The sequence below is a fragment of the Brachionichthys hirsutus genome, chromosome 9 (assembly GCF_040956055.1).
Source record: "Brachionichthys hirsutus isolate HB-005 chromosome 9, CSIRO-AGI_Bhir_v1, whole genome shotgun sequence".
Classification (NCBI taxonomy): Eukaryota; Metazoa; Chordata; class Actinopteri; order Lophiiformes; family Brachionichthyidae; genus Brachionichthys; species Brachionichthys hirsutus.
The window spans coordinates 1,193,038-1,209,786 of NC_090905.1; the positions used below are offsets into that span (position 1 = coordinate 1,193,038).

At 49.0% G+C, this 16,749-nt stretch overlaps 1 protein-coding gene across 1 annotated transcript; it reads left to right on the plus strand.

Moving 5' to 3' along the window:
* The first annotated feature begins 1,490 nt into the window (after positions 1-1,490).
* On the plus strand, positions 1,491-15,900 carry LOC137899786 (leucine-rich repeat-containing protein 24-like). The gene is made up of 7 exons (XM_068743826.1): positions 1,491-1,658; positions 2,761-2,847; positions 5,368-5,559; positions 6,821-6,989; positions 7,867-8,129; positions 13,276-13,845; positions 15,508-15,900. The coding sequence occupies exons 1-7, from the start codon at positions 1,491-1,493 to the stop codon at positions 15,898-15,900; spliced, it is 1,842 nt and encodes a 613-aa protein (XP_068599927.1).
* The last annotated feature ends 849 nt before the right edge of the window (positions 15,901-16,749 follow it).

Genomic DNA, 16,749 nt, shown 5'->3' on the forward strand with positions numbered 1-16,749 from the left:
TAGTGCCCCATCACTATTGGAGCCATGCACCCAGCTTGGGGGTTACTGCCCCGAGTGCCCCATCACTACTTGAGCCATGCTCCCAGCTTGGGGGTTACTGCCCCTAGTGCCCCAATCACTACTGGAACCATGCTCCCAGCTTGGGGGGTTACTGCCCCTAGTGCCCCATCACTACTGGAGCCATGCTCCCAGCTTGGGGGTTACTGCCCCTAGTGCCCCAATCACTACTGGAACCATGCTCCCAGCTTGGGGGGTTACTGCCCCTAGTGCCCCATCACTACTGGAGCCATGGACCCAGCTTGGGGGGTTAGTGCCCCATCACTACTGGAGCCATGCACCCAGCTTGGGGGTTACTGCCCCTAGTACCCCCATCACTACTGGAGCCATGCACCCAGCTTGGGGGTTACTGCCCCTAGTGCCCCATCACTACTGGAGCCATGGACCCAGCTTGGGGGGTTAGTGCCCCTAGTGCCCCAATCACTACTGGCACCACTGTTGCCTTCACTCCCCACGTTTTCTCCAGCTCTTGTTATTTCTCGAGCTTTTCGTGTTCCTTCGTCCAGATGTTTCTGTCGCTCAGGATTGCTATATCTATTGACATCGCTATCTCCTGATGTTTATCCACCCCCTCTGTCAGGCTGGTTGGACGTCACCAGTTTGTCCGTCTGGATCTGGAAGACCCTCAGGATCTTGGCTCGATTGTTCTCAACCACCTTTGGAGGTGTCCTCCATCTTGACTCTGGGGTCTCCAGTCCGTACTCGGTACAGATGTTCCTGTACACTGTGCCGCTACCTGGTTATGTCGTTGCATGTATGCCTTGCCCGCCAGCATCTTAACACCCTGCTGTGATGTGCTGGGCTTGTCCTTCCATGATAGCCCCTCTGGCTCCTCCTCCTTACTGGGCTTCTGTTGCCTGCGGCATTCAATTAGCAGGTCGTCACCGGGGGGGCATTTATTTGATGTACTCTTGTAGGGATGTGCTAATGCAGCCTCGTGGGTAGTACAGGTAGAGCGGTTAGCAGGGACTAATGTAGCATTGACAGTTTCTCCCTTGTGCCGGTCTCAAGCCGGATAAATGCAGAGCGTTACATCAGGAACGGCATCCGGATTAAAAATGGACAAATCGAAGAAGCGAATCAGCGTAAATAAGAAAGTCGCACCGGATCAGTTGAGGGCCGGGTTTAACGACGACCTCCAGCGGCGTGGTTAGCCCCCGGGGGTTAACAACGACCTCCAGCGGCGTGGTTAGCCCCCGGGGGTTAACGACGACCTCCAGCGGCGTGGTTAACCCCCGGGTCGCTGTAGATCCAGTTAGGAGGGGAACGAGCTGCTTGGGGGAGGTCTGTGCTCTCTGAGTGCTGTTCCAGTATTTTAAATGTTTTTCATGATGAAACTTTTGTAACGTTCAGATTTCCTGTCAGTCAGATGCTAGTGCTAACGCTAACCCTCCAGCTCTCTGTGCTCCTCCTCGGGCCCAGGTCCTGCTGTGATGGCCGTGCTGCTGACACTTCTGCTCCCCTTGCTCCTGCTGTCCCTCGGCCCCCCCGGTCAGGCGTCTCCCTCCTGTTCTGCGAGCTGTCGGTGCTACAGCCTTACGGTAGAATGTGGCTCCACCGGGCTGAGGGACATCCCCAAACACATTCCTCCATCCACACAGGTGGGTTCGCTGGCGGCAGACCCTGGGGTGGCCAGAGGGGACGCACCCCCAGTGTCTTTAGCTTCCTCTGAGTTTATTTCATGTCCCCCCCCCCCCCTTGTGTCATACGAATTGCTCCGATGCATTACAGAGCAGTCAGAGCTCACCACCGTTTGCATTCATTAATTAGAGTCATGACGAAGTAGCTTCGTTGGGACCGGCTCTGAGAGACGAGTTCATGGTTTAGATGAGTTAATGGTGGTGAAGGTATCCAAGTAACGATCAAGAGTAATAAATTGGTTATTACACGTGTTTCTGTGTTGTCTAGAAGGCCGATCCTATTAAACTGGAATCAAACAACCCTCCATCCTGCTTATGAAACACGTTCAATTGGGAGGGCAGATGATGTAGCAGATACGAACCTCCACAGGTGGCGCAGTGGGTGGCGCTGTTGCCTCACAGCAAGAAGGTCGCAGGTTCAAAACCGACTTGTGTTCTTTCTGTGAGGAATCCGCCTGGGTTAGGGTTTCCTTTTTATTTCTATTTATAATTTCCAGTGTGTGTGATATAATGTAACTGCCAATAATTTGTCATTTCACACTGCATTATGTTTATTGGAAAGTTCAATAAAAATATTTTTTATTGCATAATCTCCATTGTAATTATTATTATTATTTATTCTGATCTTTGTTAACACTGCGTGTGCAACATTTCTCGAGTCCATGAGAACACCAGCTGGTACAGGAGCGCAGCCTGTGCAGGGTTCTATGATCCACATGCTCGGATCTTTCTCGTGGTTTATTACTTTCAGGCGGAGAGTTACGTGTGAGAATTAGACGGACAATCTTCTGGTCGTAAAGACTTACTGGGGAGGTTAGTCTGAGATGTGCAGCCATCTTTGACATTTGTCCTAAATTCTGTAGCCTCTGGTGTTCTAGTCAACATATAGTTAGACTGTTGCAGAACATTTTCATGTCTTGCTTGGCTTCAGTGATTATTGTTGCACTTCCTTTGCCTTATTGGTCCTTGTTATAGATATCATGGAAAGGGTTAATCTGTGGCGCATTTCGTAGGCCAGTATTAAACAAATCTCTCTTTGTTCCCACCTTCTTGTCCTCTTCAGACAGTCTTTCTGCAAGATAATGTGATTGGTCAGATCCATCAAAAAGACCTCACCCTGCTGAAACACCTGCACTACTTATACCTGCAGGTAACACACACACAAACACACACACACTAAACTGGATTTAAAAGATTTAACTTTTTTAAATGTTTAATTCCACACTGTAGAGCACATGTGTCAAACTCAAGGCCCGGGGGCCAAATGTGGCCCTCCAGGTAATTTCTTGTGGCCCCCGAGAGCTGTGTGCAGACATTTGATTTTGTAAAATGCTGCATCTGTCACACATGTTCTTAACAGCCCACATTTGTTGGTTGTTCTGCAGTTCTGCCCCTCTCAACTGTGACAAAGGAGTTTTGAACAAAGTTAATGCCATAACTTGTGTTGGATGATATTTTTCTTTATTTATTATTTAATATTATTTACTTGAATGAGTTTGATTATTGATCGATGGAGTAGTGTGGTTTTCTTAACCTGATCAATTGAAAGTATTTACGTTATAATAACAGCAATAATCTATCCATATATTTTTACAACTATACAATTGAATATGCAATGTTTGTAACTTAAGTAGTGAACTGATCAAACAGAACAATTCAGCAACATGGCAATAACAATAGCAACACGCTGCAGTCAGGAAATCAATAATCTGCTGGAGGTGACTATTGAACGTTATTTGAACTTTTTTGTTTTTGTTGTTGATCCCGGCGACATATGGATCAGGATCAGCACTGGACAGCTCCATAGGTAGCCGGCTACATATGGATCAGGATCAGCACTGGACAGCTCCATAGGTAGCCGGCTACATATGGATCAGGATCAGCACTGGACAGCTCCATAGGTAGCCGGCTACATATGGAGCTGTTCAGTGCTGATCCTGAAAGTGACGTCTTTTCCGTGACATTGACTCGGGGAATGTTCTTTATCTTGCCCACTTCGGTTGTTTTTTTTGGTTTTGCTTTGATTTTGTATCGATTATCTTTGTTCCTGCGTGATGATTGCATTTGAATGGAACTTTTCCACATTATTAGATGTGTTAATTTATTCACATCACAAACTTTGGTTCATACTTATGATTTTTCTCATTTACAGTCTGGCTTTATCTCTAACAATTTTTAAGTTACAACATTTTCAAGAAGTGATATCAAAACTGAATATTTTATTGTAATTACTGTGGCAGCTAAAGAGTTAAATAAAAAATGAAATAGTTATTTAACAGCATGTTAAGGAGTAGTTACATTTATTTTACATTAGATGACATTACATTTAGTTACATTTTTACTGTGTCACGGTTTACATTTGGCCTTTGGAGGGGAAACATGATGCGATCAAGGAAAGGATGAATGACCGCGATCCCCGGACCCCAGAGTGCTGCAGCAGCGCTCACCAGGTTCACCACAGCCGCAGTGGACTCAAGGAAGCGAGCTGTTGTTGAACATAGTCACAACTTAATCACTTCCTCAGTGCTGTTGTTTTATAGAAGGAAACCCGACTGTGGTTTCCTTCTGTTTGGTGTCACGAAAGCAAAAATATTAGAACATTAAATAAGAACGAGTGAGACGGGGGTGGTACAGTGGGTAGCGCTGTCACCTTACAGCAAGAAGGTTCCAGATTTGAATCCCATCTGCACAGTTTTTATGTTCTCTCTGAGTCTGTGTGGGTTCTCTCTGGGTTCTCCGGCTTCCTCCAGAAACATGCAATTTAGATGAATTGATTGCTCAAATTCTCCGTCGGTGTGAATGCGAGCTGGAGTCTGTGTGGCCCTGCGATGAGCTGGCGCCTCATCCAGGGTGTGCCCTGCCTCTCGCCCGTTGGCTGCTGTCCGTAAGGTTGAGATCGTCTCAGCTACCTGGATGAGAGAGACGGGGAAAAATAATTTCATGGCTAGGGAATCGGAGGTGATACACTCTGAAGTGGAGACGGACAACGATGGTGTTCCTCGGAACGCTGCCCTCCATAAGCAACGAACACAAGAGGGAGTGCGAGGCCGTCACAGTGACACCCACTATGGCAGTCGCTGCCGGCAGCGCATGGCTCCTCGCTGTGCCGCGCTCCAAGGCTCGCGGAACCCAAAGCGTACAACGTCTTCTAACACAGCCATTGTGTGTCACCGGATTGTTTTGCACTACTTTGTACTTGAAGACACGTGGCGGGGGTTTTAACTGTTCACCAGCGTTAACTGTACATGATGTGCACACAGCTGAGGATGAATTGTTTTCACGCGTTTTTAATAGAACAGTTTCCCAGCATCACCTCTAAGCGCTGTAGAAACGTGCGCCGCTGGCGCCGCTCGCTTCCACGGTCATTTCCGCTTGATGCTTCTGAACTTTGTCCCTTTGTGTCTGAGGTGTGTTGCTACAGAGGTCTGCTAAACTCGCTTTCTGTAACGATACAAGCCCAGATTTCTTCACACCTAAAATGATTAGAGGCAGATGTTGGTGGGAATTCCATTCTAACCCAAAAGGCAATGAGCCGTACGTTTCAGCAGGACAGAACCCGGACAGAAGGGGCGGCACCAAAGCACCATCGGGAGTGCGAGCTCAAGCTCTGCTTCCTGTCTAATATGCTGTAGAAAGCTTCTTCCTCCTTCCTTCCTTCTTCCTCCTCCAGAACAACACCATCTCAGCAGTGGAGCCGGGCTCCTTCCAGAACCAGGGCCAGTTGTTGGAGCTGGCTTTGAATGGCAACCGGATCCACCTGGTGACAGCGGACATGTTTCACGGGCTCGAACATCTCCGTATTCTTTACTTGGCAGGAAATGACATCACGCGCCTGTTGGACTACACATTCCGTGACTTGCAGGTCAGAAACGTTCTACATGTCTCCTCTTGAAGTTTTCGTGATTGAAAATAGTGACATGTGAAACTAGGCAGTACGTGTGTGTGTCAGGTGAGTCTGTAGATCTGACTGACAGAAGACTAGTCAGCCGGTGGCTGTCCCTGACCAGCAGGTGATGCTACGCAGGACATGAAGGCGTGAGTGAGAGGGTGAAGGCTGGCCGGGGCTTCAGCCTTGAACGGTCATCTCGGTTTGACTTTCAGAATGACCTCAGTCCCTCTGGGCGGAGATTCGTCCAGCTTCTGGATACGTTCCACAGAGATTACGGGCCACACTTTGATATCGTAGCTTCGTGCAGTCGCTCCAGATTTGTCCGCCGCACATCCATGATGCAAGTCTCCCGTTTCACCGGATCCGTGGATTGAGATGAGACGGGAGCCCTTCTGGGTGCCGTCATGTCCGAGGTGATCGGAGCTTCGTGACACGGAGCCTGAAACGTTGACGCAAGGCAGGATAATCCATGCCTCCGGTTCTGATCTACGGACTTTTCATCAGTGAAACCACTGATGAAAAGGTCAGAAGGGTTTCTGGATACATTGAACGGTGTAGCCGTTGATCCTTCACCACGCCGTATCGGGACATCCCTAGCTGCAGGTAGAAGCCGGGTTCTCGAGCTTCCACCATCAAAAAGCATGCAACATAGTGAATAGGTCCCTCTCAGTGGATCACAGGTATTGATTGTGAGCGTCAGTGGTTGCCCTTCTTTCTGTGTAGCCCTGGTGACTTATCCAGGGTGTGTCCCGGGGCCCAGAGTCCGATAAGCAGCAATGAATGAAGGTCAACAGTAGCCTGAGCATTATGACAAGCTAAACCATTTGTTGGCCAGAGAAGTGAATGAGAGTTCAGTTCAGTGGTACATGAGTGGGCAGGCGCCGGGGAAACAGGAAGTGGTTACAGCAGTCAGCGGGAGTCCAAACCAGGAAGTGGTTACAGCAGTCAGCGGGAGTCCAAACCAGGAAGTGGTTACAGCAGTCAGCAGGAGTCCAAACCAGGAAGTCAATGGTCCACTTGTTCTGTAGTTCTTAATCACATTTGATGGCTCTCATCTTTTCGTCACCGTTGCTCACATGCCGGACATTGCTGGCTTTGCAGTAAGATGAGCTGAATACACACACACTGCGTTATGTATATTGCTTATATTAATGTTACCTTTCCACGCGGGCAGCAGTTCCTCGGCGCTGCCCGTAGTTCCGTAGTGACTCGTTCCCTTTCGCCCACGCTGCAGCGCCTCCAGGAGCTCCATTTGCAGCACAACAGTATCGAGGCGTTAGCGGACCAGGCGCTGGCTGGTCTGACTTCTCTGGCTCTGCTGGACCTGAGCAGGAATAATCTGCACACCATCGGCCCTGCATCCCTGCAGCCTCTGGTTAGCCTGCAGGTGCTACGCATCACAGGTGAGACTGCAGTACTGACTGGGAACAGACGGGGAGAGACAGACACACCCCAACAGACAGGGAGACAGACACACCAACAGACAGGGAGACAGACACCCCAACAGACAGGGAGACAGACACACACCAACAGACAGGGAGAGACAGACACACCAACAGACAGGGAGAGACAGACACACACCAACAGACAGGGAGACAGACACACACCAACAGACAGGGAGACAGACACACACCAACAGACAGGGAGAGACAGACACACCAACAGACAGGGAGACAGACACACCAACAGACAGGGAGACAGACACACACCAACAGACAGGGAGAGACAGACACACCAACAGACAGGGAGACAGACACACCAACAGACAGGGAGACAGACACACACCAACAGACAGGGAGAGACAGACACACCAACAGACAGGGAGACAGACACACACCAACAGACAGGGAGACAGACACATACCAACAGACAGGGAGAGACAGACACACCAACAGACAGGGAGACAGACACACCAACACACCGTGATGCAGTACCACAGCGTGATGCAGTACCACAGCGTGATGCAGTACTACAGCATGATGCAGTACCACAGCGTGCTGCAGTACCACACCGTGATGCAGTACCACAGCGTGATGCAGTACTACAGCATGATGCAGTACCACAGCGTGCTGCAGTACCACACCGTGATGCAGTACCACAGCATGATACAGTACAACACCGTGCTGCAGTACCACAGCGTGATGCAGTACCACAGTGTGATGCAGTACCACAGCATGATGCAGTACCACACCGTGATGCAGTACCACAGCGTGGTGCAGTACCACACTCGGGTGGGTCGGGGTTGGGGGTTCGAACCTGGCGTTGTGTCCTCTGCTGCAGACAATCCCTGGCGCTGTGACTGCGCTCTGCTCTGGCTGAGGAGCTGGATCGACGAGGACGGCCAGCGGCTGCTCAGCTCTGCGGAGCGTCGCTTGGTCTGCAGGGAGCCTCCTCGCCTGTCCCGCCTCAGCCTCGTGGAGGTCCCCCTGAACAGCCTGGTTTGCATTCCTCCACTGGTGCAGCTCGAACATCGGAGGCTGGCCGTGCACCTGGGAGAGAGCCTCAGGGTGTCCTGCCATGCTTCTGGCTACCCCCGGCCGCAGGTAGGTGTCCTGAGGCAGCAGCGAGATCTCAGCTGTCGTCGCGTCGGTTCTGCTCTTCCGTGCTGGAGGGGCGTCTGTCGGCCGCTTCGTCTGCACGGAGCCTCCTGCTCTGAGCTCTGCAGGTGCTGAATGGACAGAAATGATTGATAATCAGAAAGATCAAGGTCTCAAATCAATCCCAGACGATTGTTGGATGGTGCAGAGAGGCAATACTCTTAAATCCATCCATCCATCATCCATCCATACCTCCATCATCATCCATCCATCATCCATCCATACATCCATCATCATCATCCATCCATACATCCATCCATCATCATCCATCCATCCATCATCCATCATCCATCCATACCTCCATCATCATCATCCATCCATACATCCATACATCCATCATCCATCATCATCCATCCATCCATCATCCATCATCCATCATCCATCCATACATCCATCCATCCATACATCCATCCATCATCATCCATCCATCCATCATCCATCATCCATCCATACATCCATCCATCATCATCCATCCATCCATCCATCCATCCATCCATCCATCCATCATCATCCATACATCCATCATCATCCATCCATCATCATCCATCCATCCATCCATCCATCATCATCCATCCATCCATCATCATCCATCCATCCATCCATCATTATCCATCCATCCATCATCATCATCATCCATCCATCATCATCCATCCATCCATCCATCCATCATTATCCATACATCCATCATCATCATCATCATCCATCCATCCATCCATCATCATCATCATCATCCAGCCATCCATCCATCCATCACCATCCATCCATCATCATCCATCCATCCATCCATCCATCCATCATTATCCATCCATCATCATCATCATCATCCATCCATCATCATCCATCCATCTATCCATCCATCATTATCCATCCATCATCATCATCATCATCCATCCATCCATCCATCATCATCATCATCATCATCCAGCCATCCATCCATCCATCATCATCCATCCATCCATCACCATCCATCCATCATCCATCCATCATCATCCATCCATCCATCCATCCATCATTATCCATCCATCCATCATCATCATCATCCATCCATCCACCCATCCATCCATCCATCCATCATCATCCATCCATCATCATCATCCATCCATCCATCCACCCATCCATCATCATCCATCCATCCATCATCATCATCCAGCCATCCATCCATCCATCATCATCATCAGCATCATCGTCGTCGTCGTCGTCCGTCCCTCCGTCCGTCCGTCCGTCATCATCCATCCATCCATCCATCATCATCTCCATCCATCCATCCATCATCCATCCATCCATCCATCCATCCATCATCATCCATCCATCCATCCATCATCATCATCATCCATCCATCCATTCCATCCATCATCTATACATCCATCCATCCATTCCATCCATCCATCCATCATCCATACATCCATCCATCATCATCCATCCATCCATCCATCCATCATCATCATCCATCCATCATCATCCATCCATCCATCATCATCCATCCAAGGTGTTGCTGGAGTCTATCCCAGCTTGCTATTGGCGTCGTCAACGCATTGCGGGATCACACAGACAATCAACCACACACACACACACACACACACACACACACACACACTATGGACAATTTAGAGCAGGGCTGTCAAACTCATGTTCTCCAAGGGCCACATTAGCATTATGTTTCCCCTCCAAAGGCCAAATGTAAACGTAACACAGTAAAAATGTAACTAAATGTAATGTAATCTAATGTAAAATAAATGTAACTATCCTTAACATGCTGTTAAAAAACTATTACATTTTTATTTAACTCTTTAGCCACCACAGTAATTACAATAAAATATTCAGGTTTGATATCACTTCTTGGAAAGGTTGTAACTTAAAAATTGTTAGAGATAAAGCCAAACTGTAAATGAGAAAAATCATAAGTATGAACCAAAGTTTGTGATGGGGATAAATTAACATCTAATAATGTGGAAAAGTTCCATTCATATGCAATCATCACGCAGGAACAAAGATAATCGATACAAAATCAAAGCAAAATCAAAAAAAACAACCGAAGTGGGAAAGATAAAGAACATTCCCCGAGTCAATGCCGCGGAAAAGACGTCACTTTTCCGCGGCATTGGAGCTGTCCAGTGCTGATCCTGATCCATATGTAGCCGGCTACCTATGGAGCTGTCCAGTGCTGATTCTGATCCATATGTAGCCGGCTACCTATGGCGCTGTCCAGTGCTGATCCTGATCCATATGTAGCCGGGATCAACAACAAAAACAAAAAAGTTCAAATAACGTTCAATGGTCACCTCCAGCAGATTATTGATTTCCTGACTGCAGCGTGTTGCTATTGTTATTGACATGTTGCTGAATTGTTCCGTTTGATCAGTTCACTACTTAAGTTACAAACATTGCATATTCAATTGTATAGTTGTAAAAATATATGGATAGATTATTACTGTTATTATAACATAAATCCTTTCAATTGATCAGGTTAAGAAAACCACACTACTCCATCGATCAATAATCAAACTCATTCAAGTAAATAATATTAAATAATAAATAAAGAAAAATATCATCCAACACAAGTTATGACATTAACTTTGTTCAAAACTCTTTTGTCACAGTTGAGAGGGGCAGAACTGCAGAACAACCAACAAATGTGGGCTGATATGTGACAGATGCAGCATTTTACAAAATCAAATGTCTGCACACAGCTCTCAGGGGGCCACAAAAAATGACCTGGAGGGCCACATTTGGCCCCCCGACCTTGAGTTTGACACATGTGATTTAGAGTAATCAATTCACATAAATTGCATTTTTTTAGAGGGAAACCGGAGAACCCATAGAGAACCCACGCAGACACGGGGAGAACATCCAAACTCCACACAGACACGGGGAGAACATCCAAACTCCACACAGACACGGGGAGAACATCCAAACTCCACACAGACACGGGGAGAACATCCAAACTCCACACAGACACGGGGAGAACATCCAAACTCCACTCAGACACGGGGAGAACATCCAAACTCCACACAGACACGGGGAGAACATCCAAACTCCACACAGATGGGGGGAGAGCATCCAAACTCCACTCAGACACGGGGAGAACATCCAAACTCCACGCAGACACGGGGAGAACATCCAAACTCCACTCAGATGGGGGGAGAACATCCAAACTCCACTCAGACACGGGGAGAACATCCAAACTCCACACAGACACGGGGAGAACATCCAAACTCCACACAGATGGGGGGAGAACATCCAAACTCCACCCAGACACGGGGAGAACATCCAAACTCCACCCAGACACGGGGAGAACATCCAAACTCCACTCAGACACGGGGAGAACATCCAAACTCCACTCAGACACGGGGAGAACATCCAAACTCCACGCAGACACGGGGAGAACATCCAAACTCCACACAGACACGGGGAGAACATCCAAACTCCACTCAGACACGGGGAGAACATCCAAACTCCACACAGACACGGGGAGAACATCCAAACTCCACACAGACACCGGGAGAACATCCAAACTCCACGCAGACACGGGGAGAACATCCAAACTCCACTCAGACACGGGGAGAACATCCAAACTCCACTCAGACACGGGGAGAACATCCAAAGTCCACGCAGACACGGGGAGAACATCCAAACTCCACTCAGACACGGGGAGAACATCCAAACTCCACGCAGACACGGGGAGAACATCCAAACTCCACTCAGACACGGGGAGAACATCCAAACTCCACACAGACACGGGGAGAACATCCAAACTCCACACAGACACGGGGAGAACATCCAAACTCCACTCAGACACGGGGAGAACATCCAAACTCCACACAGACACGGGGAGAACATCCAAACTCCACACAGATGGGGGGAGAGCATCCAAACTCCACTCAGACACGGGGAGAACATCCAAACTCCACGCAGACACGGGGAGAACATCCAAACTCCACTCAGATGGGGGGAGAACATCCAAACTCCACTCAGACACGGGGAGAACATCCAAACTCCACACAGACACGGGGAGAACATCCAAACTCCACACAGATGGGGGGAGAACATCCAAACTCCACTCAGATGGGGGGAGAACATCCAAACTCCACTCAGACACGGGGAGAACATCCAAACTCCACCCAGACACGGGGAGAACATCCAAACTCCACTCAGACACGGGGAGAACATCCAAACTCCACTCAGACACGGGGAGAACATCCAAACTCCACGCAGACACGGGGAGAACATCCAAACTCCACACAGACACGGGGAGAACATCCAAACTCCACTCAGACACGGGGAGAACATCCAAACTCCACACAGACACGGGGAGAACATCCAAACTCCACACAGACACCGGGAGAACATCCAAACTCCACGCAGACACGGGGAGAACATCCAAACTCCACTCAGACACGGGGAGAACATCCAAACTCCACTCAGACACGGGGAGAACATCCAAAGTCCACGCAGACACGGGGAGAACATCCAAACTCCACTCAGACACGGGGAGAACATCCAAACTCCACGCAGACACGGGGAGAACATCCAAACTCCACTCAGACACGGGGAGAACATCCAAACTCCACGCAGACACGGGGAGAACATCCAAACTCCACACAGACACGGGGAGAACATCCAAACTCCACACAGACACGGGGAGAACATCCAAACTCCACACAGACACGGGGAGAACATCCAAACTCCACTCAGACACGGGGAGAACATCCAAACTCCACACAGACACGGGGAGAACATCCAAACTCCACTCAGACACGGGGAGAACATCCAAACTCCACGCAGATGGGGGGAACAGTTGCCCAAAGGCAGAAACATCAATCAGGCACAGGGAAAAGGGGAAGGCAAGAGTGAGGGAAGAAAAAAACACGCCCTCAAGAGGCTGTCGGCAGATGCAGTATGTTACTTTGAGGTCTCATTTAATCTGATTTAATTTAGACTCAAATGTTATTTGTATTTATTTAAGTAGCTGTTTGGTCTAAACCTAAACCCATGGTTTAACAGTTGATTTAAGGTCGCTGAAGGTCATGACAGATGCTTCGAGTTGCACGTATCGAATGCTTTTGATGATAACATAACCCTCATTTCTGTGCAGGTGACCTGGAAGAAGGCATCCCAGGGTAAGGTGGTGCTTTCTCCCAGAAGCCTGGTGCAGGAGCTGGGTGCTGGAGGAGGTTCAGCGGGCAGAGCAGAGCAGCCCTCAGAGGAAGTGACAGTCCGCCTTCAGAAGACGGGCGGCGAGCGCGTTGACCCCGACACTGGCAGCGGGATGTTGTTCCTCAGTAATGTGACTGTGGCTCATGCTGGATTTTATGAATGCGAGGCCTGGAATGCAGGCGGTGTGGCCAGGGTGACCTTTCAGCTTGCCATAAACTCGTCCACGTCCTCTTCTTCCTCCTCCATTTGGGCCTCGTGGTCTCAGGCGTCCTCACCGTATTCCCCCATCTTGCCCAAGATAAGGAGCCACGGCTCTGCCTTGGGCTCAGACGTGAGCCGGGAGCCGCTGTACGCTCTGGGCAGCATGGCCTTCAGCGCTCTGGGAGCTGCTACTCAGACGGCCATTGCTGTGGGCATCTCGCTGCTGGCTCTGACTGCTCTGCTGCTGGTCGCAATGATCTACAGCCGACACAACCAACCAGAGAAGGCAGCTGATGGACCCGAGAAGGTGCGTCTCGTTTTCATGTCGTTTTGTATGTGAATCAACTGGAAGTCCTTTGATTCTGGCTGGACATGTGGTCTTATCATGTCTAGTCTAGAGAAATGAGAAACTCGCTGTGATCTAAACCGACTTAAAGTGTACACCGTTCAGCCATGACACTTAAACCCAGCTGCCCAACAAAGTGGAAAGCAGAGCAGTTCTGACCTGCAGAGGCACGGACTCCACCAGAACCCGGCTACAAACACTACGCGGGCCTGATTGGGTGTGGTGAGGAATTTCCTCTGTAAATAACATGAAAGAAGAAAACTGTTTCTATTTTTCTCACAACGAAATTAAATGGGCCCCTCTAAACACACGCGCATATATATATATATATAACATGTGTGGAGAGGCTATAGGGCCCTGGACGTAGACTAGCCCCTCTCCAGCCACCAGTCCACACTCCGTATTTTATCTGCCCTGGGACTTGAGCCCTTGATGCTCCAGCTTTCAGCCCAAGTCCCAACCCACCGAGCCACAGCTTGTTGTCAGTCGTGGGATATTTGCACTTCACCACTCTATCTGAGTTTGGCCCTTAAATATACAACATTCGGGTGAGATTACGCATGCAAATATTCACTGTTTCAGACTGGATGGCTGTCTGAACTCTTGAATGATCAGTTTGTAGTTCACAGACTAGGATTTGAGTACAGGGCTGTGGTGACATGGTGTCAGATGGTGTGAGGTGTGGTGTGCTGGGGCAGCAGACTGGGGGTATCTAGTCCATCACTTTTTCTGTGCTGTGTTGGGGCAGCAGACTGGGGTTATCTAGTCCATCCTGTTTGCTGACTGGGGGTATCTAGTCCATCCCATTTCCTGTGCTGTGTTGGGGCAGCAGACTGGGGGTATCTAGTCCATCCCGTTTCCTGTGCTGTGTTGGGGCAGCAGACTGGGGGTATCTAGTCCATCCCGTTTCCTGTGCTGTGTTGGGGCAGCAGACTGGGGGTCTCATCCATAAAGCAGGGAATGTTCGGGGGTTGAATCTGGACTCCTTAGAGACAGAGATGGAGAGAAGGATGCTTCAGAAACTAAGAAGCCTCCCCCTCCACCAGTTCCTGGTACAACAAAGGAGCGCTCGAACAATGAGACTGACATTGTATTGTTTCTATTATATTTATATCACTGCAATATCTAGTATTTGGTATTTCTAAGCACTATTGCTAATAGAATTTCCCTCGGATTCTGATTAATTGGGCCTGTAAAGTGCTGCCTTGCCCAAAGGACAGGTAGGACAGTAGGACAGTCGTCAGCAATGCCACCGTATCTTGGCCTGTCCCAACAATGTGATCATTGAATACGACTGTCATGGTTATTGTGCTGCTTCCTGGGGGGGGGGGGTCACCTCAGCTGGTTTTCTAAGGATAAAGGGTGAAGATTGTAAAACTCTGAGGCATAATGTCATTTTTGAATTTGGGCTTCACAAATAAAAATTGATTGAATGATTGATTGATCTGCGATCCACTTGCGGTCCAGGGTGTGCAAGGCCTCTCGTCGACTCATCTTCAAGAACAACGATTGATTGATTGATAATACTTTGCTTTATCAGTAGAAGACTTAAAGTACCTAAAAAAAAAATTTGCTTTGTGTATTTCTTTGGTATCACCTGACATGGTGGGTCGTAACCTGCAGGAGGACAGCGTCCTGTATGTCAACGACTATTCGGACGGGCCCACGACCTTCGCCCAGCTGGAGGAGTACCGCGACGAGCACGGCCATGAGATGTATGTCCTTAACCGGTCCAAGCCGGTGCTGCGTCCAGCTGTCTCCACCGCTAACCTGGGATGTCCCACTCCATCTGACATCTCCAGCCCCAGTCACTCATCGGGGCAGGGCCCGACCATGAGTCCCAGTCTGCCCCCCAACAAACAGCAGCAGCTGGAGGGCGACGTCCCCACCATGAGGAGAATGACAGGGGAGGGAGGGGAGGCGGCACCTGTGATGACATCAGAGGCTGAAGGCTTGTTCCTGAATCACACGGGCTTGTTCATGGACTCACAGATAGCCTACGAGATCCACTGCTGAAGGGACGAGAGGCCCCTGTGCCCCGGAGGCTGTGAAAGCCAGGACGTCAATTTTCATCCGTGTGGAACATCTTTCCATCTCATTTACGCTCAAATAAGATGTTTGCATACCCGACAGAGCCGATGGTCTCCTGGGGACAGAGATCCCTGCGAGAGACCTGTCCTCAAAGACGATACTACCTGGACTATGAAATGTTCTGAGCTGGACACATCAAACGAATGTCTGACTCAGGATTTCTCTGAACGACCTGCGTACAAGAAACTTTCCATCGCCAAACGTGCACGATGGAAGGTGCACGATTCAGAGGCGGCATGCTAGTTCCTTCGGGGGGGGGGGGGGGGGGGGGGGGCATGTGCTGCAACAGATTTTTGATATCTGGGTTTTTTTTATAATCACAAAAGTTGGCCCCTAATAAATGTAAATTGGAGGCCCTAAAGAGGTGTATCTAACAATTGGTTTCTTCAACTAGCTAATGTTTTAGCCACATTTGGAATTTTGCTCTGATGACAGAATGATCCTGTGATACTGTAACTCGCGTTCTCCTATTCGACATTGTTTTCAGTAGCACCTCTGGATGAGAAGCAGCTGCAGCTAAATGTCCGTTGATTTGTCGCCGCGTGAGCCCAAGAACATCCGTCCCTTTTATATATGTGAAAAAAGAAGAGCAACGCTCTGTGAGATAGCTGCTGCTACGGTTACTATTTATGAGTGTTAGCTTAATATAACGTTTTTCATTTTTAGTTCATTAATATCCATGTTTTGATTATGCCCCCCCTAAATTTTGTCTTGCATGATGCTGCTGAGAAAGCTGGACCGCTGTCCTCTCAAGAATTCATTGTTTTTCACAGA